The 26,119-nt window shown below is 39.8% G+C and overlaps 1 protein-coding gene across 36 annotated transcripts in view; it reads left to right on the top strand.

The window, feature by feature from the left end:
- Window positions 1-26,119, top strand: part of GK (glycerol kinase) — an 81,221-nt gene that overhangs the window by 12,633 nt on the left and 42,469 nt on the right. For 14 of the 36 annotated variants that reach the window (XM_065538302.2, XM_074028940.1, XM_074028937.1 and 11 more), the window contains 2 exons: window positions 2,570-2,676; window positions 12,820-12,897. In XM_065538302.2, the coding sequence (XP_065394374.1) occupies window positions 2,570-2,676; window positions 12,820-12,897 (185 nt within the window). Of the gene's footprint in view, window positions 1-2,569; window positions 2,677-12,819; window positions 12,898-14,659; window positions 14,974-22,608; window positions 22,693-26,119 lie in introns of all 36 variants that reach the window. The other 22 variants (XM_065538299.2, XM_065538303.2, XM_065538304.2 and 19 more) reach the window with 5 other exon arrangements.

Here is a 26,119-nt window from a genome sequence, read left to right on the forward strand (position 1 = left end):
CAAGGAATGAATAATAAAGTAATAAAGCAAAAGAGTATTAAATATCAGAAATTTTACGTTAACTTTGAAGTCATTGAGTTCTGTGTTCCTATTATTGCAAAAATGCTGCTTTGCTGATTTGAGTGTCAGGTTTGATTTATAATAAAGGTATCTTTTAAAAAAGTATTCACATATCTTAATATCTAATACTAAAATCACATTTTTGGGAATAGTATTCATAAGTAGTAATTGTAATTAAATATAATGTTAAGTATATTATTTAAAATTTAATAATGTTTATGATATAACCACTTTGAAAAACTGTGTTGCAGTTTATTGCAAAGCTAACCATACACCTGCAGCATTTCACTCTTAGGAATTTACCCAAGAGGAATAAAAGCATATGCCCATCGAAAGACTTGCACACGAATGTTTATAGTTACTTTATTAAAAGTAGCCCCAAACGCCAGTTGCGGTGGCTCACGCCTGTAATCCCAGCACTTTGGGAGGCCGAGGCGGGCAGATCACGAGGTCAGGAGATCGAGACCATCCTGGGGAACACTGTGAAACCCCGTCTGTATTAAAAATACAAAAAAAATTAACTGGGCGTGGTGGCGGGCACCTGTAGTCTCAGCTACTCGGGAGGCTGAGGCAGGAGAATGGCATGAACCCGGGAGGCGGAGCTTGCAGTAAGCAGAGATCGCGCCACTGCACTCCAGCCTGGGAGACAGTGAGACTCCATCTCAAAAAAAAAGGTAGCCCCAACTGGAAACCACCCAAATGTCTGTCATCAGTAGGATGGATAACAATGGAATACCATTTAGTAATTTTTAAAAAGTGAACAGATACTTGCAACAACATGAGGGAATGTCACTGGAATTATGGAAAATAAAAAAGTTGGATACAAAAGAGTATATACTACATGACTCCATTGATCTGAAATTTTATAATAGTCTAAACTAATCTAGGATGATAGGAATCAGAAAAGTGGTTGTCTGTGAGGTGTGTCATTCACTTGAAAGGAGCATGAAAGAACTTTCTGAGATGCTGGAAGTATTTTGTATCTTGACTGGGGTGTTGCTTAGATGGGTATTTCCACTTGTCAAAACTCAGCAAATTGTGCGCTTTAGATCTGTGCATTTCACTGTAAAGTTTACCTCAATTTAAGAAAGAGAGAAAAAAATTGATGTGTTTCCAAATTGTATTGTCTTCTTCACATGAAAAAAATGTTCTATTTTTTAGAGTTCCTTTGTTTAATAATAAAAGTTATTGATACATTAGCAGCATTAGCATGACTGTCCACAAGACTGAGCCCAGTGCAATTTGTAAAGAAGATACCTGAGTCTTGGCTAGATGAAAATTATAAATACACAGAAGGAGACTGGGTTTTTTAAAATAAATTAAAGACGGCCAAGTGCGGTGGCTCACGCCTGTAATCCCAGCACTTTGGGAGGCTGAGGCAGGTGGATCACAAGGTCAGGAGATCGAGACCATCCTGGCTAACACGGTGAAACCCCGTCTCTACTAAAAATACGACAAATTAGCTGGGCGTGGTGGCGGGTGCCTGTAGTCCCAGCTACTCGGGAGGCTGAGGCAGGAGCATGGCATGAACCCGGGAGGCGGAGCTTGCAGTGAGCCGAGATTGTGCTACTGCACTCCAGCCTGGGCGACAGAGCGAGACTCTGTCTCAAACAAACAAACAAACAAACAATAAATAAATAAATAAATAAATAAATAAATAAAATACATAAAAATAATAAAATAAATTAGAGACAGAATTCAAAGCCCAGGAAAGGGAAGAATTTAGTTAGGCCTGAGAAAGGCAGAGAAGAAAGGCAGTTGGAATTCCCTTGCTACTTCTGGATCCTATGGTAGAATCATTTTAGGTTGTATCATTTCTACTTTTGAACTTCCTCAAATTACCATATTTCTCCTAGGCTTCTCACCCTTCTCATTTACTATTAGCCTTTCATCCTTCTGAGGCCCTGGTACTTTACCAAAATTGTACTGAGATTGGGTCTAAGAACTTGGACCAATCACTTATCTACATGAAATAGTTAAAAGGAGTTTTAAATTTTTCCCTAAATTTCAACAAAACATTTTGGGAAAAAAGTAGCAAAAAAGAATATTATACTTATTTGACTTTTCGGAATTCCTTTTGCTTCACAAATATATCATTCTGAATAATAATAAATATATTTCTGTCTACCTAGAAATAACCAGCGATTAGTGAAACATGCAGATAATTTATCAAAATTAATGGAATCTGCAGGATATAAAGAAGGGGAACAAATTTCTTATTGGACTTGGAAAAATAATTTAAAATAGGTAGATATTTGCTGTTTGTGGCCTGCTATTAGTGGCCTCCTTGAAAATGATTAATTACTATGTGGAGAATATTAAAATTGTAAGGAAATAGGCTTTTATTGAAATCGTTTCTTTAAAATGTGGAATGTAATTTGCTTTGCTTAATCTGATTTTCTTTAATGTATGCATCAGCCATACCCTCATAAGTTAACTTTTCTATAGAAAAAAGTTATATTTGTGTTGCTTTCTTACTGACTAACCAAATGCCTTCTTTTGTTCAAAGATGGGTGGAACAGGACCCTAAAGAAATTCTACACTCTGTCTATGAGTGTATAGAGAAAACATGTGAGAAACTTGGACAGCTCAATATTGATATTTCCAACATAAAAGGTATTTTAATAGAATATTTTACCCACATAATAAGACTCTCTCAATCAAATTCATTAATTTATTCTTTCAGCTTATAATTGAGTGTCTATGCAGTGCCAAGCATTTCTGTAAGAACTTGAGGATACAACACTAAACAGGAAGGTTCAAGTTCTTGTCCTTATGGAGCTTTTATTTGGATGGGGGCAAGATAATAAGAGCAGACAAATATAATTTCAAATACTAAAAAGTTCCATCCAAAAAATAAAAACCAAGTGGTATGGTGGGTTGTGCCTAGAAGGGCTTGCTTTAGATTAGGTGGCCAGGAAAAGCTTTTCTGAGGATGTGACACTTTTGCTGAGCTCTCAAAGGGCAAAAGGGGTCAGCTATGTGTCTAGAAGAGTGTTTGAGGGAAAGGATGCAGCACGTACAAAGGCCCTGAAGTGGGAATAAGCCTGGGACATTTCCGGGTCAGAAAGAAGGCCAGCATGTCAAAAGAAGACTAAAAGTGTTGAGCAGTGAGAGTGGGTAGGGGGTTTCCGTAGGAGATCAAATTGTGGAAGTGGGTCAGGCTTCATCAGCCATATTTAGGATTTTAGATGTTATTCTTAGTATCATAGGGAGCCATGAGAAAGTTTAAGCAAGGTGGCAAGGGATGACTTGCAGTTTCAAGGCAACTTTCTGACTGCTGTGTGGAGAGTAGATGGTAAAGGCAAAAGTGTGGACACAGGGAGACCAGTGCGGAGGCTGCTATGGAAGTCCTGAGAGAGGATGGTGGCTTGACCAATAATGGTAGCAGTGGAGGTGGAGAGAAAGGGTCATAATTTGCTGATAGACTGGATGTTTCAGTAACAGAGAGAGTAGAGGGAAGAGATTGGTCAAAGGTGATGCTTGCATTTTTGCCAGATCTCCTGGATAGATGAGGATGCCTTTTGCTAAGGAGAGAAAGACTAGAGGAAGGAGTAGGTTGTGGGGAAGGGGTGTTTGAAATCCAAACTCTTCACTTATAAAATTTCCCTGAAATAATTGCTTGAGAGTATTAGATTGTTATGAATTTCTCTGTGAAGTCCTAGTAGTTTTTTTTTTGTTGTTGTTGTTGTTGTTTTTGAGACAGAGTCTCAATCTTGTCACCTAGGCTGGAGTGCAGTGGCACAATCTCAGCTCGCTACAACTTCTACCTCCCAGGTTCAAGCAGTTCTCCTGCCTCAGCCTCTCGAGTAGCTGGGATTATAGGCACACACCACCATGCCCAGCTAATTTGTTTTTTGTATTTTTAGTAGAGACAGGGTTTCACCATGCTGGCCAGGCTGGTCTCGAAATCCTGACCTCGTGACCCACCCGCCTAAGCCTCCCAAAGTGTTGGGATTACAGGCGTGAGCCACCGCGCCTGGTGAAGTCCTAGTAGTTTTAATTGAATATCTACGTTTGACTTTTCATCATTCATGTAGGGAAAAAAAAATCCAGCCACCCAAGATAGATGTAATAGCATAAAAGTTGGAAGCGTAATGTGGAAGTTTGCTGTCTACTTTATAGCCTCAAATTTTCAAGTTCACCATTCAAGGGCTCTTTTTTTCCTCCTTAGGTAGTTTGACTATAGATAGAGAGATCATCAGTTGGTGGTGGTGGCTTGATTGCCATCATCTTGGCTTTGATACCATCACTCCTGAGCCTTTCCTCTGTTTGTATAAATTCAAACTCACTTAAAAAAACAGACTACAAATCTGTAGAGTGCCTACTATGTGCCAGATGTGCTAAGGATACAATGGAGCTAATGCTTAAGTGCAGACATGTTAATCTGATAATCACAAATAAATGGAAATGCATAAAATAATAGAGTTATTTCTGTTTTTGCAGATTTTTTAAAGTATAATTTGATATTTTATTAACAACTTTTAATATCGTGCACATATTAATCCTATCCTCCTTTTATCCCTATATCTAAGTGGAAGGGCTTCAACTTATTTTAGGGTTGCAGTCCTGAACTTTAGGTTAATTGTGCATTAGTGATTGTTGTTGATCATTTCCTTGAGCTGTTCTTGCAGGTCTCACAGTCTAAACAGTGGGAACAAATAATAGGTAATCAGTAGCACGCTCTGTCAAAATTACCAAAGACATAGGTAATCCAGGCAGCTTAAAGCCATGTTTAGAATGTAGAGTCCAGGGTGATTGACCATGGCTTCGACATCATTCTACCTCCCTTACAGGTAAGGTAGGCTGTGATATGTTGGCTTTCTGGACCCACTTGGGTGGTATTCCTTTTTCTCTTGCTTTTACGGTTTATGTGAAGATGACACACAACTCCTGCCCAAGTGACTTGTCTTCCACATGCACTACCTGGTCTAAGAATTGAACAGGCAACTTCTCTATACTCCTCTGTTTCTGGCCAGTGTGAAGTCCACATCTGAGCCAAAGTGACCCAGCACTTCCATCTGTACAACTACCATCCTCTGGCTACAGAAGAGAACATCCCACAAGCTCCTACATACCAGGCCAGTTGTACTATTTTTTTTTTCCCAGAAAATTTATCCAATTGGCATTGCCAAGGGCCAAGCTTTTGCTTGCCTGTGTAGAACTCTAGATCACAAACTGTTAAAGCTGTAAAGGAGACCGGGTGCAGTGGCTCATGCCTGTAATCCCAGAACTTTGGGAGGCCGAGGTGGGTGGATCACGAGATCAGGAGTTTGAGACCAGCCTGGTCAACATGGTGAAACCCCGTCTCTACTGAAAATACAAAAATTAGTCAGGCGTGCTGGTGGGTGCCTGTAATCCCAGCTACTTGGGAGGTTGAGGCAGGAGAATCGCTTGAACCTGGGAGGCAGAGGTTGTGGTGAGCCGAGATTGCCCCACTGTACTCCAGCCTGGGCAACAGAGCAAGACTTTGTCTCAAAAAAAACAAAACAAACAAACAAAAAAGGCTGGGCACACAGTGGCTCATGCGTGTAATCCCAGCACTTCGGGAGGTCGAGGCAGGCGGATCACCTGAGGTCAGGAGTTCTTGACCAGCCTGGCCAACATGGTGAAACCCTGTCTCTACTAAAAATACAAAAAATTAGCCAGGCGTGGTGGCACACACCTGTAATCCCAGCTACTCGGGAGGCTGAGGCAGGAGAATCTCTTGAACCTGGGAGGTGAAAGTTGAAGTGAGCTGAGATGGCGCCATTGCACTCCAGCTTGGGCAACAAGAGCGAAACTCCAACTCAAAAAAAAAAAAAAAAAAAAAAAGGAAAAACTGTAAAGGATCTTCAGTCAACTAGACCAGCTCCCTCTATCTGCAAATTAGGGAAGGGGACTTACTGCAGGTTATGTAGCTTTTTAATGGTGGATTAGCATTAAAGCACAGCTCCCCTGACTCCTAGACCAGTGTTCTTTATCCTGAGCCACACTGATGATAATCTCACAAACCACTTCTGTTTTTATTTCTTGTATGGAAGTAAATTAACTTTGCCAACTGAAGAGTGATATCATTTATAGTCTTACCTGACAGTCATTAAGGGTTCTTCATGTCTGGTATTTCCTTGGCAAATTTCCATTTCATTGGTTTTGTTGTCCTTATCGGACAGAAGGTTTGTTGATTTCAGGTCACTAGGAGCAATGCCTCCAAAATTAAAATTAACTCTCCAACTGAGCAGCACACACTAGCCCAAGGCAATTAAATAGACTGCTTCTTTCCTTCTAGGGGTAGAGTCAGCTCTGTTTGCCTGTCACTGGGCTCAAGGAATTACGAAGTATAAAGAGTTACAGTATCAATTACAAAATATAAAGAGTTACGGCTGGGCATGGTGGCTCACGCCTGTAATCCCAGCACTTTGGGAGGCCGAGGCGGGCGGATCACCTGAGGTCAGGAGTTCGAGACCTGCCTGATCAACTTGGAGAAACCCCGTTTCTACTAAAAATACAAAATTATCTGGGCGTGGTGGCTCATGCCTGTAATCTCAGCTACTCGGGAGGCTGAAGCAGGAAAATCGCTTGAACCCAGGAGGCAGAGGTTGCGGTGAGCCGAGATCACACCGAGCCAAGATTGCTCCATTGTACTCCAGCCTAGGCAACAAGAGTGAAATGCCGTCTCAAAAAAAAAAAACAAAAAACACAAAACCAGTTACATATTCATTCATGTGATAGAACCAAAACATAACATAAACTGTTTCAAAATTGAGAGCATAAAATTCTCAGAGATTAGATTATCTTGTATCTAAAACAATTATTTCCCTGTTAGAGAAAAGGGAAACCCACACATCCATTCCTCCACTGCCTTGCCCTACCCAACATATTCACACACATTTCTATCACCTCTTAGACTCATACTCTCAGGGGCCTCTCAGGGGTTTCAGGAAGGCACCTCGTTCTCCAAAATGTTTCCAGCAGCAGCCACATCTCATTTGCAATTTTTCTAACTCACCTCAAGTACACATATTGCAGAGCCTGTTTTAAAAAGCTTTACCAGGCCGGGCGTGGTGGCTCACGCCTGTAATCCCAGCACTTTGGGAGACTGAGGCGAGCAGATCACCTGAGGTCTGGAGTTCAAGGCCAGCCTGACCAACATGGAGAAACCCTGTCTCTACTAAAAAATACAAAATTAGCCAGGCATGGTGGCACATGCCTGTAATCTCAGCTACTCGGGAGGCTGAGGCAGAAGAATCTCTTGAACCGGGGAGGCAGCGGTCGCGGTGAGCTGAGATCGCGCCACTGCACTCCAGCCCAGGCAACAACAGCAAAACTCTGTCTCAAAAAAAAAAAAAAAGAAAATAAAAGCCTTATCTCTCTTCCCATATGGTATTACTTTTTGTAGCCAGAGAACCTTCCTCTGAAGCTCTTATTTTCTGTGTGTTTTTAGTTTTCTCCCAAAAAATGTGTTATACATTATGATTTGAATTTTAAAAAAGGATGCATCTCATCCATAATTCTACAGAGACAACAATTATTAACATCCTGGAGTATTTTCTTTTTTTTTTTTTTTTTGAGACGGAGTCTCGCTCTGCCGCCCAGGCTGGAGTGCAGTGGCCGGATCTCAGCTCACTGCAAGCTCCGCCTCCCGGGTTCACGCCATTCTCCTGCCTCAGCCTCCGGAGTAGCTGGGACTACAGGCGCCCGCCACCGCGCCCGGCTAGTTTTTTTTTTTTTTTTTGTATTTTTTTAGTAGAGACGGGGTTTCACCGTGTTAGCCAGGATGGTCTCGATCTCCTGACCTCGTGATCCGCCCATCTCGGCCTCCCAAAGTGCTGGGATTACAGGCTTGAGCCACCGCGCCCGGCCATCATCCTGGAGTATTTTCAAAGGCTCTTTTTTCTAAGGTATATTTTCTTTCTTTTTTTTTTTTTTTTTTTTTGAGACAGAGTCTCGCTCTGTAGCCCAGGCTGGAGTGCAGTGGCTGGATCTCAGCTCACTGCAAGCTCCGCCTCCCGGGTTCACGCCATTCTCCGGCCTCAGCCTCCCAAGTAGCTGGGACTACAGGCGCTGCCACCTCGCCCGGCTATTTTTTGTATTTCTTAGTAGAGACGGGGTTTCACCGTGTTAGCCAGGATGGTCTCGATCTCCTGACCTCGTGATCCGCCCATCTCGGCCTCCCAAAGTGCTGGGATTACAGGCTTGAGCCACTGCGCCCGGCCCTAAGGTATATTTTCTTAACTGCGATTATAACTTCACACATAATTTTAAGAAAAATTAACCAGAGATTTTGAGTGTAGATTTTAACTAGTTTAATTTTACTACTGACGTTCAGTGTAGAGAAAAGTGCCCCCAAAGAGAATATGTGGGTAAAGTATGAAGCTGGTAAATGCAAGAGTAATACAATATATGATAATGGTTATGATATCCGTAAATGAAAGACTTTGAGGCCAGGAAATACATGTTTTATTCATGTGACTTTCATATTATCTTAAATGGTGCACATGAGGAGGAGTGGAGAATTATAAAACCTGAATGTGTTATTCCAAGAAAGAAGGAATTAAAATTAGGAACCATTAGGAATGGCACATGTGCTGAGATTAGCAGTCAGAAACGTTTTCTTTAAAAAACATAGAGGATTTTAGGGTAGGAATGACAAGACACTGGAACATTGAAAGAGTTCGGAGATAAGTTCACACATACGACTTGTGTGCCCTGGGGAGAAATGGGTAATAAAGACATGTTTGTGGCCGGCAGAGAATCCTGGGAAGCTGTTTCACTGGACTTTGTCTGCAAGCAAAGCAATTTTACTTGGCATGAAGGAATCCAATTAAGATAGAAGAGAAAAAAGGAATGCCCAGGGAGGAACCCGTGACTGAAGAATCAGATTGAAATACCTCTAGATTAGATTCTGAAGAAAAGTTAGAATGACCCAGTAAAGATAGGTAGCATGAGAGGCATAGAATAGTTACTCAAGGATTGTGAATAAGAAAGCAGCTAGCTTATTGATGGTAAAATTAACATAGTGAGGAGGAATAGGAGATTTTAGTTGACCATGAGTTCATTTTGATCCCATGTTGTAAAGTTGTCACATACACAAAAAAATCACATTCACAGTATGTGCCCATAGAGCTGCTGCAGAATTCCTTTATTTGCCCTGCTTAGCTCAGTCCCATTCTCTGAAACTGTTACTCTACTCTCTTCTCAATAATGATGACCAAGGCAGCAGCAGTAGGTAATATTTATTGAGTGCTTACTGTGTACCAGGCATCTGTTTTAAAATACATTGACACCTCACTGTAACCCTGATTCCTCACTGTAACCCTGTAAAGTTGGAACTATTATTCTCTCCATTTCACAAGACACAAAACTGAGACCCAGAGTCACACTGCTAGGAAGCACAGGAATTGGAATTGGAATCCCAGCTATCTGGCCTCAGAGCCTGAGCTCTACTGAATGGTGCCCCAAACCCTTGCCCTGTTTTGGCAGATAACCTTACCTCCTGCTTCACGGAGAAAGTTGAAGCTCTGCGGCCTTAAATCCTCACCTTCCTGTTCCTGTGCTTAATATCTGGATCTCCTGCCAACATTCCTTCATCACAAGGGCAGCAATAGCCTTCTGCCCTACTTGGAACTCCTCCCTCCACTTGCGCTGGTAATCCATCCTCTCCTGTCACTACATCAGTCAGAACCAAGTCCCCATTGATTCCCAGCCCCATCCATCCCCTCATTCTCCTTTCTGTTTATTTACTTTTATAAACATTTTTGTCTTACCCAGAATCTCTTCCCTGTACCCAATGCCTCTAAATTTCTTTGGAGTAGAATCTCAATCATCTTTGTATCTCTAGAAAAGATTTACTATCTATATCTATATCTATATATAAACTTTTATTTTCGATACAGAGGGTACATGTGCAGGTTTGTTATGTAAGTACATTGCATGATGCTGAGTGCTGAGGTTTGGGGTACAGATCCCGTGACCCAGTTAGTATACCGCCCGATAGGTAGTTTTAGAAAAGATGTTAAAGTAAGTCAATCTGCATTGGATAAATAGTATTAGAACAAGGGAGCTGATGGTTCCCCCTCAGCTCTGTGCTGGTCAGAACATTCCTAGAGTATTGTGTTTTATTCTGGGTGTACAATTTGAGTGATGTGGACATATACTTGCATGTTCCTAGGCGTGGTGATAAAGGGACTTTAAACCATGCTGTGTTTAGGCAGGGTCAGCTGAAGGAAATTGGATTGTTTAGCCTACACAGCAGAAGACTTGAGGTACAAAAGAGCTGCTTCAAGTTTTTGAAAGACTGGCATGTAGAAGGATTACCCTTACTCTATATATTTCCAAAGAATATGACTAAGATTGGGAGGTGGAAGCTACACAGAAAATGATTTTTTTTTTGAGATGGAGTCTCGCTCTGTCACCCAGGCTGGAGTGCAGTGGCCCAATCTTGGCTCACTGCAAGCTCCACCTCCCAGGTTCATGCCATTCTTCTGCCTCAGCCTCCCAAGTAGCTGGGACTACAGGCGCCCACCACCACGCCCAGTTAAATTTTTTGTATTTTTAGTAGAGACGGCGTTTCACCGTGTTAGCCAGGATGGTCTCGATCTCCTGACCTTGGGATCAGCCCACCTCGGCCTCCCAAAGTGCTGGGATTACAGACGTGGCCGGACACAGAAAATGATTTTTATTTTTATTTTTATTTTTTGAGACAGGATCTAACTATGTTGCCCAGGCTGGAGTGCAGTGGCACCATCATAGCTCACTGCAACCCCAAACTCCTGGGCTCAAGCAATCCTCCTGAGTAGCTGGGACTACAGGCGTGCATCACCATAGCGCCCTAATTTTTAAAAATTTTTTTGTAGAAACAAGGTCCCACTATGTTGCCCAGGCTGGTCTTGAACTCCTGGGCTTAAGGAATCCTCCTGAGTAGCTGGGACTAAAGGAACACACCACCACACCTAGGTAATTTTTTTTTTTTTTGAGATGCAGTCTCCCTCCATGGCCCAGGCTGGAGGGCAGTGGCGCAATCTTGGCTCACTGCAACCTCCGCCTCCTGGGTTCAAGTGCTTCTCCTGCCTCAGCCTCCTGAGTAGCTGGGATTACAGGCACACGCCACCACACCTGGCTGATTTTTTGTGTTTTTAGTAGAGACAGGATTTCGCCATGGTGGCCAGGCTGGTCTTGCTCCTGACCTCAGGTGATCCACCTGCCTCGGCCTCCCAAAGTGCTGGAATTACAGGTGCAAGCCACCGCGCCAGGCCATCTGGCTAATTTTTAAAAATTTTTTATAGAGACTGGGTTTTGCTATTTTGCCCAGGGTGATTTTGAACTCCTGGGCTCAAGCAATCCTCCTGCCTCAGCCCCGAGTGGCTAGGACTACAGTTGTCCACTACCACATCTGGCTAATTAGTTTATTTCTTTGTAGAGATGAGGTCTTGCTACATTTTCCAGTCTGGAGGATTTACAAAAAGAAGAAAAGCACCAAAGTTGTCCAATAGAGATTGCTCTGCCTTGAGAGATGTAGTGAATATCTTGTCACTAGAAGTGCTGTCTGGATGGTCATATGCCAGGTGATTCTAGAGAAGATTTGAGCTTAGAAAGTATTTTTTGTTATACAGCCTTTAAGGTCTGTCCTGATCTTAAATTCTGGAAGAGCTGGATCCTTTAGCCCAGTGTGTTCTAGCCAGGATGCACATTAGAATCACCTGGGGAAGTTTTAGGAACCCATAGCAATGCTCACATCCCATCCCAGGTCAGTTAAATTGGAATGTTTTGACCAGGGCTTGGGCATTGGTATTTTTTAAGAGCTCCTCAGTTCATCCTGGCTAACACAGTGAAACCCTGTCTCTACTAAAAATACAAAAAATTAGCCAGGTGTGGTGGCAGATGCCTGTAGTCCCAGCTACTCGGGAGGCTGAGGCAGGAGAATGGTGTGAACCTGGGAGGTGGGACTTGCAGTGAGCCGAAATCGCGCCACTGCCCTGCAGCCTCCAGCCTGGGCCACAGAACGAGATTCCGTCTTTAAAAAAAAAAAAAAAGCTCAGTTGATTCTAAAGTACAATCAAGTCTGAAAACCTCCAATTTAGCTCAAGCAAGCTGAATTGAGTAAGATAGTGTGATAGTGTGGGTTAGTGTTTTTTACATTAAATACAGTACTTGTACTTGTTTTATGTAGGTCAGTGTAATGTAAATGCCATTATATATTTATGCCTGATTCAAATTCTTATGTATTGTGACATATTAAATACAGGAATAAAACTGAATTTCTAACAAATCATAAGGATGCTCAGCATAAAGGATTTTGTCCATAGCTATTTTCTTAAAATGTAGGCATGTACATGCACGCACACACACACACGCGCACACACACACACAAATGCACACACATAAGGAGGAAAATTTCTTGTAGCATTTGGTAAACAATTGAATGAGTTGATTATTGGTCTGCTCAGAATAATAAATTGGGTATTATAAATTTGCAAAGTTATTGCATTCCTTAAAGCAACCAGTGTGCCTTTTATTTGGGTATTGATCTGGGTCCATGTCATTGTGTGCTAGTAGTAAAGCTGGAAGGAGTATGTAGAAATGAAAAGAAATACTTGGCATTGAGTATTGACTTTTTCTGGAGCCACTCAAAGAAAATAAACGAATCACTACAAATATTTCAAATATTTTTTTGATTTGTTATGTTTAGTTGCGTCTCTAGTAAGATGAGAGCTATTCTCCTGAAGTAGTTTCCTACTTGTTAAAATTTCGACTTCCTTCTGTTTAACTTTCTCTTTAAAGCTATTGGTGTCAGCAACCAGAGGGAAACCACTGTAGTCTGGGACAAGATAACTGGAGAGCCTCTCTACAATGCTGTGGGTAAGCTGTCATGCATGGATGTCAAATGTAGGGCCTTTCTTCACATTGCAAATGTGGTCATGTTAAAATATCTTGCTAAAAAAGCATTTAGTTGCCAGGCGTGGTGGCTCACGCCTGTAATCCCAGCACTTTGGGAGACTGAGGTGGGTGGATCACGAGGTCAGGAGTTCAAGACCAACCTGGAAACCCCTTCTCTACTAAAAATACAAAAATTACCGGGTGTGGTGACACATGCCTGTAGTCCCAGCTACTTGGGAGGCTGAGGCAGGAGAATTGCTTGAACCTGGGAGGCAGAGGTTGCAGTGAACCAAGACCTTGCCATTGCACTCCAGCCTGGGCAACAGAGTGAGACTCCATCTCAAAAAAAAAAAAGGAAAAAAAAAAAAAAGGCATGCAGTCATGGTCACTATAATCTTGATGGGATGGGCAGAAGAGTCTGCTAAGAAATTGACTGCTGTATATTTACCATTTTTGGATCATACATATTCACATATTATATGTGAATTAACTCTCCTATGCTCTCTCCTCTTGCTGATTGTCTTACAAATGGGCAAATGTTTGCCAAATTGTTTTGACATCTAAAAGAGATCTTACCTCCTTACCCTCAAAAAATTGAAATAACGTATGTTCACAGTCATTTTTCTACAAAGTACTTGTGTGTTTGTCTTTCCATCTAGGAATCTGAATTCTTCTTGTAAGGTTATAAAAATAGAATATTCAAATTTTAGCTGCTTCTGCTACACATGTGGCTATTTGAGCAGGGATTAAAAAGCCCAAAATCTCAAATATACCACTTTTAGGTATCACAACTTATTAGGTGTAAATGATCCTAAGTATATTTTAGCATCATTATTAGCATATGACAGTTGTTGAACACTGAATGACACGACCACTTCCTAAAAGGAAAATTTTGTTCTAAATTGCAATCACTAAAAGACTTCATTGTGTCAGATAGCAAAGCACAATTTTTTATCAATAAAATACTAGGTTGTGGGGTGGGGAATGGAATCAGAAATTATCAGAGAGGGGATAATTTTGGGAGAATAATCTTTATTAAAAGTTAAAATAATGTTATATTATAGGAAAGCATTTACTATGTTTTCTACATTTATGATAAAATAAATTCTCAAAAAATTTGAAAGAATTACAACTAAAGATCCTTTTAGTACATCTTTTTCTGTACTGTTTTTTTTTTTTTCTTTCTTTTTTTATTGAGACAAGGGTCTTGCTGTCGCACAGGCTGGGGTGCAATGGCACAACCTTGGCTCACTGCAACTTCTGCCTCCTGGGTTCAAGCAATTCTCCTGCCTCAGCCTCCCAAGTAGCTGGGATCACAGGCGCCCACCACCACACCCAGCTATTTTTTTTTTTTTTTTTTGTATTTTTTAGTAGAGATGGGGTTTCACCATGGTGGCCAGGCTGGTCTTGAACTCCTGACCTCAGGTGATCCACCTGTCTCAGCCTCCCAAAGTGCTGGGATTACTGGTGTGAGCCACCACGCCCAGCCAAAAGTATATCTTTTAAATGTTTATTTTGTTCTCATTCTCATGAGTAGTTCATTTTGAATATAAGTAAGACAAATGACTAGTATTTAGGAGAGTATCCTTTGATAGATCAGTGTTAGCTAATTTCCTGAACTAGTTAAGGTTTTACTTTCTTTTGTTTTCTTAATGAAAGGAAGAGGCTACTCAGGCAAACCAGAAAGTTCCAGTTAAATTCTGAGCTTTTTTTTTTTTTTTTCTTTTTTCTTTTTTTGAGACAGAGTCTTCTCTTTCACCCAGGCTGGAGTGCAGTGGCACAGTCTCGGCTCACTCTACCTCCCAGATTCAAGTGATTTTCATGCCTCGGCCTCCCAAGTAGCTGGGATTATAGGTGTGCACCATCACGCCCGGCTAATTTTTGTATTTTCAGTAGAGACAGGGTTTCACCATGTTGGCCGGGCTGGTCTCAAACTCCTGACCTCAGGTGATCCGCCCACCTTGGCACGCCTGGCCAGTTCCAGTTAAATTCTAAACACTGAATTGTAAAAATGGAACTTTGGACTTTGAATTGTTATTTTTCAAATAATGCAACTAGGTAAGCTGAAGTTACTCTTACAGTAAAGATTCAAGTAAATGTTTTACTAGAAAATCTTTCTGTGATGTGCTTATTTACTTATTTCCTTCTCTTCTGCCTGTGTCTCTCTGCACCCCTCCCCCATTCTACGTGCTTTGCAGTATTATTTCAAATGTTCATAGAATATGAGGAACTCTTTTCTTCTATCCTGAGCTACATGCATGTTTTGAGAACCTCTTACATGTTTGATGTTATCCTGGGTACTATAAAAGATACAAATTATATTGGCTGTTTTTGTAAGCACTTTATAATCTAGTTTTGGAAAGGAAAAACTAGATTAGGGAACAATCCATAAAACAAAATTAGGGAATAGTTGATAAATCATGTGTTGATAAGTTGAATAGGAATTAGAGCAAGTACATATCAGTATGGATTTTGAAATTTTAGCATACTTTTCACAGTGGAGGTTGAACTACAATTGGGCCTTGAAGCGTATGTTGGATTGCATTAGGAAAAGAGAAAATTGAGGAATAATGTGAACAAGCTATGAAGGTGAAAATGTGTACACATATTTTGCCAGAGTAAAGAAATGGATGAGTTTCACGCATAGGTTGACTCATTTTTTTATTTTTAGTAGAAATAGCAGTGATAATAATACTCAGTAAGTGCTAACTGCTATTACTTTGGGATTGTGCTAAGTATTTTACCCATATTATTTAATCTCACTGACCCTGTGAAACAGATTTTACTACCCCTATTTTATAAATTAATTGTGGAAAAGCTCAATAACTTGTCCAATGGCATGTAGCTATAAGTAGAGTAAAACCACAGTTTAAACATGAACACCCTCCAACCTCAAAGCTTATGTTCTAATTTGGATAGACGGGGGTTGGTGAGGATATAGAGGGGGCTGAAAGCCATGCAGTGTAGTGTAGACTTAAAGCATGGGGCAGCTTGAGGCAAAACAGATGATAAAGGAGAGTTTAGCCATCCCATGATGGTGGAATGGGTTGTTTCAAGTGCATCAGTATGCTGAGAACAGCCAGAAAACCTGGATGAAAATGAAATAGAATTCTGAACAACTGGAAGGCTACCAAGACAGTGAGGAGAGGAGGAAAGCCCAGAGATGTAAGCCTAGCACTTGGTGTTGCTTATCTCCTAGAGATACCAGTAGGTTCTGAAAGGAGTATCTGACAGGTCCATAAAGATAAGGAGGCAAAAGGTGGAGTCAAGGGCTGCCAAGGGTCGGGATGAGTATTGGTAAAATCCCAGACTTTGAACTGGAACTGTGAAAGGTCAAATCCTGAAAGTGAGGTAGACTGAAAATAAAGCAACCCTCACAGGAATTGAAGCACAGATTCAAATGATCTTTAACGCTAATTGGATTAAGATGATCTGAGATTGCTAATGCTAGTGGCCTAACTTCCTTTCAGAAATAAAAGTAAATCCTTTCTGGAGGAAGACAACATCAATTAGAGCCTCAAAAAATCTCTAGAATTTTTCATATGCATTATCTAGTTTTCTATTTAAAAAAAAAGCATGCGTACAAAACAAAACGTGACTGAAAAGCAACAGAAACAAGTGACATTAGAAACAAACTCAAGAAATTCAGATACTAGAGTTTTTAGACTTTAAAATAGCCATAATTAATATGTTCAAGGAATTAATTGACAAGATTGAGATCGATAATCTTGGCAAAGAATTGAAAGTGCATTTTAAATGGACATTTTAGAACTGTATTAAGAACTCAATTGATGGGGTTTTACCATCAGAGGAGACATAGCTGCAGATGAATTTGTGAGCTGGAAGATGAATCAGAACTGCAAGAGAGAGTAAAATATTTAGACTGAAGCACAGAGAAACAAAAGTTTAGAAAATGCACAAAAGAATGTAAGAGAAATACAGGAAAAGGTGAAGAAGTTTAATGTATTTGTAATTGGACTTCCAGAAGGAAAGGAAAGAGAAAAAACAAGGCAGAAATAACATTTGACAGATAATGGGAGAAAGTTTTTCAAAACTGATGAAAGATGCCAAGCTGTAGATTCAATAAGCACTATAATCCCTAGGCAAGATGAATATACAGAAGACCATACTTACGCTGGGATATGAAGATATAAAGTTTTGAAGTAGCCTGAGGAAAAAAGATATGTAAACTTCAAAAAGAGTGACCCTAAGACTTTCAGCTAAGTTATCAATGGAAACAAAGGAAGTCAGAATGCAATGGAATGAAACCTTTAAAGTACTCAAAGAAAGTAACTTCCACATACAGTTCTATATCCAGTGAAAAAATTATTAAGAAATGAAAGTGAAATATACTAGGAGTTGGTGAGGATATAGAGGTCACCAAAAGCTATGCAGAGTAGTGTAGACTTGATACACTAGGCAGCTAACCCATTGTCTTAGTCCATTCAGGCTACTATAACAAAATACCCTAGATTGGATAATTTATAAACAACAAAAATTGTATTGTTTATACATTGGATAGGGCATAAAGAGGAGGGAGAAAATAAAGCAGGCCTGTGAGATTTTCAGCCTGAGAGAACAGAAGGAAATTAAATAATATTTAGGGGGTACCAAACTGAGAGAAAAAATGGCCTTGTTTTGGACAAGGTGAGTATTGGACTTGTAATAGAAGCTAATTTTGGGCAATGAGAAATTAGATGGTTCCAAATGTAGACTTGGAAATTGATAACATAGATGTGATAATCTCAATTTATTATAGATGAACTCACTATAGTAATTAATGTAAAATTAATTCAATGAAAGAATAGGTGCCTTTCTGTGTTCCAGGTTTTGTGATAACCCTTGGCATATAGTGACAAACCAGGAAGACCTTGTACTTGCCTTTGTGCTACAGAAACTAAGGATGGGAGTTTGGAAGCTAGAAGGAGAAAGGGAAATAGGAAAGGAGGAGAGCCACTAAGAAATAACAAGGATAGATTCTGCCTCCAGTTATATTTCATCCAGGAAAACACTGAAGTGTCATATCTCCATGTAGGTCTTCAGTTGAAAATATCAACATAATATTAAATCTTCAGCAGTTTTATTCTAAAGCAACACAAGGTAGGATGAATGGAAACAATGAGATTTTCACATATATTTGTCTTTGAACTTCTTTTGCTTTGTTTGTATCACAGTCTGTGGGTTTTATACTTTTTTCTCTGTCTCAGTTCATGCTGCTTTAACAAAAATATCATAGGCTGGGTGGCTTATAGAGTAGAAATTTATTTCTCACATTTCTGGAAGCTAGAAGTTCAAGATCAAGGTGCTCACCCATCTGGTGTCTAGTGAGGACCTACTTCCTGGTTTGCAGATGACTGTCTTCTCATCCTCATATGGCAGAGAGTGATAAAAAGAAAGCAAGCTCTCTCCTCTTTTAATGAGGGTACTGATCTCATTAATGAGGGCTCCACCCTCATGACCTAATTTACCTCTCAAAGGTCCCGTCTCTAATACCATCATATTAGGAGTTAAGATTTTAACATGTGAATTTGGAAGAGACATGTACATTCAGTCCATAGCATTCTCTTTGTATGCTTTCTTCTTTCCTTGTCTATTTCTCTTGTAAATCTCTGTAACTCTAGGCCTGTCCTTCTCCTCTTTATTTCTCTGTCTTACTAAATTATACAACAGATGATATATGCATATATATAGCTGTATGTAAATATATATATATTTTAAATAGAGATAGGGTCTCACTGTGTTGAGTAGGCTGGTCTTGAACTCCTGGCCTCAAGTGATCCTCCCATTTCGGCCTCCCAAAGTGCTGGGATTACAGGTGTGAGCCACCATGCCCGGCCAGATGAGCAATATTTATTACAAACAAGCATGTGAGAGGAGCACCTTATGTTTCCCTTTTTAAAAACTTCTACATGGCCTCCTTTCTTTATGGCCCAGGGATACTTGATAAGCAGTAATTCACTCACCCCCACTACAGTAACAGAAAACCCAAGATAGGAGAACTTCAGGATGTCATTGTTGGCCATGGCATAGGCTTGATGAAGGTTAAGACCGAGAAGAGCTATTTGATTTTGCTTGCAATAAAGGTATGTTCGTTTATTGACATCTTTTCTATCAGATACGATTATAAACAGAAAAAAATTTAAATGGGTCCATTGAGGAACAGATGGCCTAATTTACAAGTTCTATATATTTTTTAATTCTGTGATTAACAAGGTAAACATTAATGTGATATCTAAAATGGGGAAATGTCACTTTGCATCACTGCTTCCCAGCCACTGTGCCATGATGCAGGCATTTACAATAATGACCTCATTGGTGGATCAGCAAGAGCTTTGTGGCCCTGGATCTGAAGCAGGCCTTGGGCTTCTCTTGCCTCTTTTCAGTTATCTGAGTCCTCCTGGTACTTCTCTCTCTCCCTTTTAGCATTATCTTCAATATTCCCTTCCACAGGGTTTCCTCTACCCACCCATTTTTCTAAGCCTTTTCCTTCCAAACGCAGCTTTTATTAATGGTCTATATAACTGGTTGTCTTCTAACTATTATTGAAAAAGTAATTAAGCCACAGATTCAATTGATCAGAAAGCACGAAACTACCCAAGTAGTTAAAATGTGAAGTGGGAGAAGGCTTGAATCAGTGATGTTTAGTATGTTTACACATACATTTTATTGATGCTATCAGGGAAATGTTCTGTCCGAACTTTAAAGGCCTAGCTGTATTTCCCCCTAATTGGCCAAGTTTGCTCACTCACCACTGCAGTTGATTGGTATGCATGATAAGTATAGAGCAATATGACCCTCACTCTGGTAGCTTTCTGTAAAGCACAATTCTTGATTTAATATAAAAATACCATTAATAGGCCGGGCGTGGTGGCTCACGCCTATAATCCCAACACTTTGGGAGGCTAAGGTGGGTGGATCACCTGAGGTCAGGAGTTTGAGACCAGCCTGATCAACATGGAGAAACCCCGTCTCCACTAAAAATGCAAAATTAGCTGGGTGTGGTGGTGCATGCCTCTAATCCCAGCTATTCAGAAGACTGAGGTAGGAGAATTGCTTGAACCCAGGATGCAGAGGTTGCAGTGAGCTGAGATTGCACCATTACACTCCAGCCTGGGCAACAAGAGTGAAACTCTATCTCAAAAAAAAAAAAAAAGAAAAAAGGAAACCATTCATAGTAGGGACTAATCCAGCAAGGCAAGAGTCCCTGGCTTAACACTTAGTATATTAAATAAAACCACCCACAAAAAATATTTCATTGTCCCTGAAACATTTTTCTATATTTAAATGGTAGTGCAAACATTTTTTTGCTAAGATGTTGGATTTAAAGTTCCCAATGGCACACATAACTCTTTATGCAGAGTGTTGCAATTTTAAAGATTGGTTATCGTTTTTACATTTGTTTTCACATACTGGTTAACAGTGGGCCAATTATTAAACCTATGTGATCATGAGTTGAGATCTGAACCTTGAGCTCAGTCCTTTTATCTTTTCTGGAACTGGCTTATGTTTCAAAGAATCAGCAGAAAAGAAAACCATAGATGACAAACCACCTAAAACTCCTAAGCACACTTAACTTTAGACAATAAAGTATGTTTTTTTTTTTTTAAATTGGTTCTTTGTGGGAGGTTTTTCACTTTTGTAAAATCTAGAATTTTCAGCTTTATTAAGATCCACTTATTTGCCTTTAAAAAAAATTCCATATTACAGGATTCTTTGAAAACCTTACATCTCCCTCAATCCTGGATAAAGAAATACTGCTGTATTTTGGAGTGATTGAATTATTCAAATCTGTCCAAATAAAAAGAAACTGATTTAGTTTTCAACTTTGAGTTATCCAATCTTTAATAATTATTTTTATCCCGTTAAGACTGTGACGTCATCATGGCTATATCTACCTAGAGGTTTAATTCTAGATTCAGGCTCTGGGTTCAGATCCTAGCTTTTCCACTTCCTACCATTCTGTGCCTGTTCCCTTGAGAGTTAAACTGGGGAGACGAAAAGTGTATACCTTATAGGCTTGAGGTGTAGATCAGTGCGTTAATATATGTAGGATACTTAAGCCAGGGCCTGACAGACTCTAAGGCTTCAGTAATTGTTAGCTAGGGCCACTGTTCTGAATTGGCTGATAGCTTTTTTCATCTAGTAATGCCAGATGAAATGATTGGTTTATACATGACAGGTGTTCCTAGGGGAAATGCAGAGCCTACCTGGGATCACCCACACTCAAGTCAGTCATTGATATTTTGGCATTTTATACCCAAGAGCTGAAATTGGCTTTAGCCCCTGCCTTTTGGCATATATGTAAATCAATTTTTCCTTCCCAACTCTCTGGTTTACTTTTGGCCCCACCTGTTTCTGAGAATGAAGGTGAGGGGCAGCCATCAATGTAGTCTCTTCCACCTTGCAAATGACCACTTACCCAGCTTAATTAATAGCTTAGCTTTTGACAAATAGTAAAATGCCATAACTAAATCTGTTTTACTATCATGTCTCTTGTGGGAGAAACAACCCCGTATGTAACACTTTGTGTAACTGTCAGCAGTCTGTGCTTAGGATGTGTTCCGTAACCTGGAGCCTCACCTTCACCTCACTTCCTATCACCCTAGCAGCTCATGACAGACCATTTCAGAGAAGATTTATTATTTGTCTTTGTTTCTAGTCAACTGGAAATCAGTTAGATGATTTTAGTGGGGTTTTTTTTTTTTTTACTGTGTTTTGTTTTTCCTTCTATTGTTATGACTAATGAAACACTGGAAATTTATGAGGTTTTATTATTCTAAATATTTTAAAAATAATTTATTCCTCTGTACTGTTTGTTACTATGTCACTAACTCTAGTCCATGGGGATTGAGGCAACTACATTTATCTTCACTCTTCAAACTTTTTGTTTTTTCCAGAACAAACTAAATCTACCAGACAGATTGGATGTGACTATTTAATACAAATAAGTTCAGATCGTCCAAGTTGTTTTTATTAACTTACTTATTTGGTGGGCTTGACCATTTAATTCCGCTTTACTTGGTGTAGATAAGGGGAGGGATATACCTTCTAGAAGTGGGCTGTCTAGTGTTCTGACTCCCTAGCATCTATTTTCCTTCTATTTTTTTTCCTAATTACTTTGGAAGTTAGCAATCCCCTGTTCCCTCTAGACACGTTGCTCCCTTCTGTGGAGGTGCCTTTTACTCCCAGCTATCTTACCAGGAAAGTGCTTTCTTGGGGACCTGCCTTCCCAAAACAGCCCTTTCATGTCTTAGTGCAGATGGTCACAACACAGACTGTAGCATGCTCCTTGCCATTCCTTTCTAACATCCCCTAGGATTGTGCTTCCTCAGTACACCATCCATCATTTCAATTTAGTGGTTGAATGAATAGTCGATTACCACCTGAGCCACTTTTCTAATTAGGATGCATATATGTTGCCAGGTAGAGAAGAGTCATCCTAAACAAGAAGCAGGTATTTACCTGTCTTCATCCAAATGAAAATATTATTGAATCAGAGATTCATACTGGACTTCCTTTGTTCCCTTTCTGCTCCCCGCCTCTTCCTTTTCTTTTTCTACACTCCAGTGTGTAGAAAAATGTTCATTCTGACGAACTTGCCCAAGTGATCTATCATTTCCTACATGGTCAACAAGAGACCTTGAACCTGGCCATCTCTAGCATGAATTGCCCTTATTTCTTCTAATGCTCCAGCTGCTCCAGTTTCTCCTGGCCCTTCAGTTCCAGTTGCCGTTGTTCCCTCTGGCTCTTCAGTTCCAGCTGCTGGTACTTCCTCAGGTATTGGTGCTCTGGCTATTGCTCACTTCCCAGCCTCCCAAGTCCTATATGTTGGGGGAAATTGACTTCTGCTGCCAGATCTGGATCTGTCATTCCTTTTGATTGTTCTCAGAGATTACCTACACAAGGGGCTTAGTCCTCCAGCTTGGGAGTCTTCTCTTTGGCTTTGGTCTCTTCTGCAAGTCTAATTCTGCCGTCTTAGCTTCTTTAATGAGTTTTCTAATTTTTTTGTTCTTAATTCAATTAATTTTGAGCATTTGTGAATTGCTTGGTAGTGTACCAAACACTGATAGTTTTCTCTTTGGCAGTTTTACTAATGCATTCCATGTATTCTAACTGCCTTAACGTCTGGCTGTAAAAACAAAGTAATTCTTACGACAGCTTTCTATGATCATGGAACAATGGAAGGAGAAAGACTTTAGAGACCATCTAGTCCAGCCTCCTTATTTTATATTTACAGAATCCAGACCAAGAAGGGTAAAATGAATTGCCTAAGTCACATAGCTTATTGTTGGCAAAGCCAAACATTGAATTTTGGTCTCCCTGATTTCACATCCAGTGTTTTGATTCTTTGTGGTGAGGATTTAACTCTGTGTTTACCGCTATTGTCAGTCATAGCTGCAAACTTTCAAGTGAGGAATAAAGTGCCTAAGTGGTCCTTGCTAATAAACAATAGAATCACAGGGCCACTGGGACTCAATTGGGGGGTTCTTTTAGATTTTTTTTTTTTTTAACAAATAATTGGAACACACCTAGTATTTTAAAGAACATGCTCTTCAAAAGATGAAAAGAATTTCTCCCGGGAGGCGGAGGCTGCAGTGAGCCGAGATTGCGTCACTGCACTCCAGACTGGGCCACAGCACGAGACTCTGTCTCAAAAAAAAAAAAAAAAAAAAAAAAAAGAGAGCGAGAGAAAGAGAAAGAAAAGAGGTTCTCGTATTTTAGTTTTATACTGAATTACTTGAGATACTTTTAACAAAAGTACAGAGACTCAGAGCTCAGGCCTTGCCTAGACCTGCAATCAGAATCATGCAAGGTAGGGCCTGGATTTTAAGGTTTTCCAGGTAGTCATGGTATGCTTTAGAGGAAATAACCACTGCTGTGAAGTCTAGCAGTGTTTCTCAAAATGGGGCACCTATTTAAAATTCAGATTTCTGGGCCTCATTCCCAGAACTTCTATCCTAGAATTTATGGGGATGGAGCCCATCTTTAAGCTCCCTTGTGAATGTTATATCCATTAAAATATGAAAAAACACTGGTCTAGAATATTTTAAGTCATTAACCAAAAAAGCCTAGAGTAGTGGCTTTCAAATGTATTTGTTCATGCCCCTTGGTAAGAATTGCATTTTACATAATGATTCGGCAAATCCACATAACTAAAACAAAAGTTTCACAAATCAATATTTATCTTACCCAGTGCAGTGAACTCTGATATTTTCCATTCTAATTCATCCTATTTCAATTTTTAAAGTAGGCAATCAAAACTCACTAAATTCATTTTTAAACTCATAGCTCACTGTAGTTTGAAACACTGAGTATTGAGATGTGCTTGTTAATTCTACCTATCATAGATTTAAAACTTTTCTAATTCTTCTACTTTTTCTAGTTATTTCTGTAAGCCAATAACACCTGCTAGGATTGCTTACCTGTAAGGAAGGTCCACTTTTGTCACAGTGTAAAAGTAGACTGCCCTTGTTCCCTGGACATGGGAGATCTTGCCACTCCATGATGATGTCACTAATGGCTTATATCAATCACAGTGTAAATAATATAAAATTCTATTTCAACTAAATGAAATTTAAAGCAGGGGGCAGTTCTTTTGCTCATGGAAGCAGCAGTCCAAGGGTAGCTACGTTCAGGTGCTGTTTGATTCCAGACTCAGACAGTATCACTTGCATCCCCCTCAAGCCTGCCTTTTCTGGGATGGCTCCTGATGTGGCATATTCAATTCTCCCTTCATGAGGGCAGCAGGCCCAAGCCACACACTGCCAAGGTCAACTGAGAAGAGGGACTCTTGCAGACTGAGCACAAATCTTTTTGACCACATGTTATCTCCTGATCCAGTCACTGGGATCCAGACCCATTCCTGGAGCTGAGAGTAAGATCAAATCTCAGGCACACTACATGGCTGAGGATGAGGGCGGACCGATTTCCTAAAAAGAATTCAAAATACCTCTCCCCAACAGATGCAGGAGGAGTAGATACTGGACAGCAAATGCAGACGTTATCTATTATAGGCCATCTATTTTCATGGTCTTTCTCTTTTCCCTCCTGTTTTCTTGGTTGTGATGAGTCTTTTCTTGCTGCTTTTCCCACCTACAGAAACCAGTATCTTGTCCTGAAGTCCCCAGTTTCAATCTTGTGGGAAGTAGCCACTGTCAAAATGAAGTGCAGGGCCCTCCAGGGAAATGACAGCATAAGTAATTAGAAAGAATTGATTAACATTTACTACAGGAAATAACTGCTTTTTAATGAAGAGAATGGAGTAATAGAGAAGAGTTAACCAAACTACACAGTGATTGCTACCATTCAAATATGTGGTAGTGGGCAAGCTTGCATAGTCTTCCCTGGAGTCCTTTAAATAGACTATGAGACTGAGTCTTTTCAGGAGGTATCTGAGCAGTCAGTGTCCTAAAAATATCAAATGACCACAAATAGATTAAAAGTTATCAAAGTTTAAGTACAAAACTTAAATCTGGCAAATAAAATTCAGATGATTCTATTGGCTGCCTTTCACAATTACTTTATGTACTATTTAATGTTTCCTCTTCCTCAAGCCTACTATCATGAAGCAAAATAGAAATCCTTTCCACCAGGGGGTTAGAAAGTAGATAATAGCTACTTAGTAAAGATAATGTTGATCCATTAAAATGGAGATTTTTTTTTTCTATAGTCCAGCAGAGAGAAAGAATGGTGCCTTTAAAAGTATTCTAACGATTCCGGGTCTAGCATACTTGGAAAGATTTCAATGTAAATAAGCATTTTATATATAACAGACGGAATCTTTTGTTTCCTCAATAATAGAATCAAGTTCTCTACTTTGTCTTTGTTACAAATTGCTCCCTAGTTTGTTAAGATGCACACTTTATATATGGTATGATGATCCTGGGTTTTGCATTTTGTGCTACCAACTAGCCTGCCTAGCTTTTAGATATTCTCTGGCCTCATGTGTGCTTAGAAAATCTATATTCCAAATATTTTTTGTAGTTTTGTTCTATAAAAATAATATAAAATAAGCACTCTAAGGTTTGTATTATTCTCCTAACTTGGTCTGTAATTTTGCATAAAAGCTTTAAATCCTCTCATAAATTTATTTTTATCTAACAATATGCCCATTCATTTCTAATTTTCTAATTTCTATCTCTTGAAAGCTATAGCATTTTAATTCCTTATAGAAACTAATCAATCTTTTATCCTTGATGGTGAT

Source organism: Macaca fascicularis, chromosome X, assembly GCF_037993035.2.
Source record: "Macaca fascicularis isolate 582-1 chromosome X, T2T-MFA8v1.1".
NCBI classification, from domain to species: domain Eukaryota; kingdom Metazoa; phylum Chordata; class Mammalia; order Primates; family Cercopithecidae; genus Macaca; species Macaca fascicularis.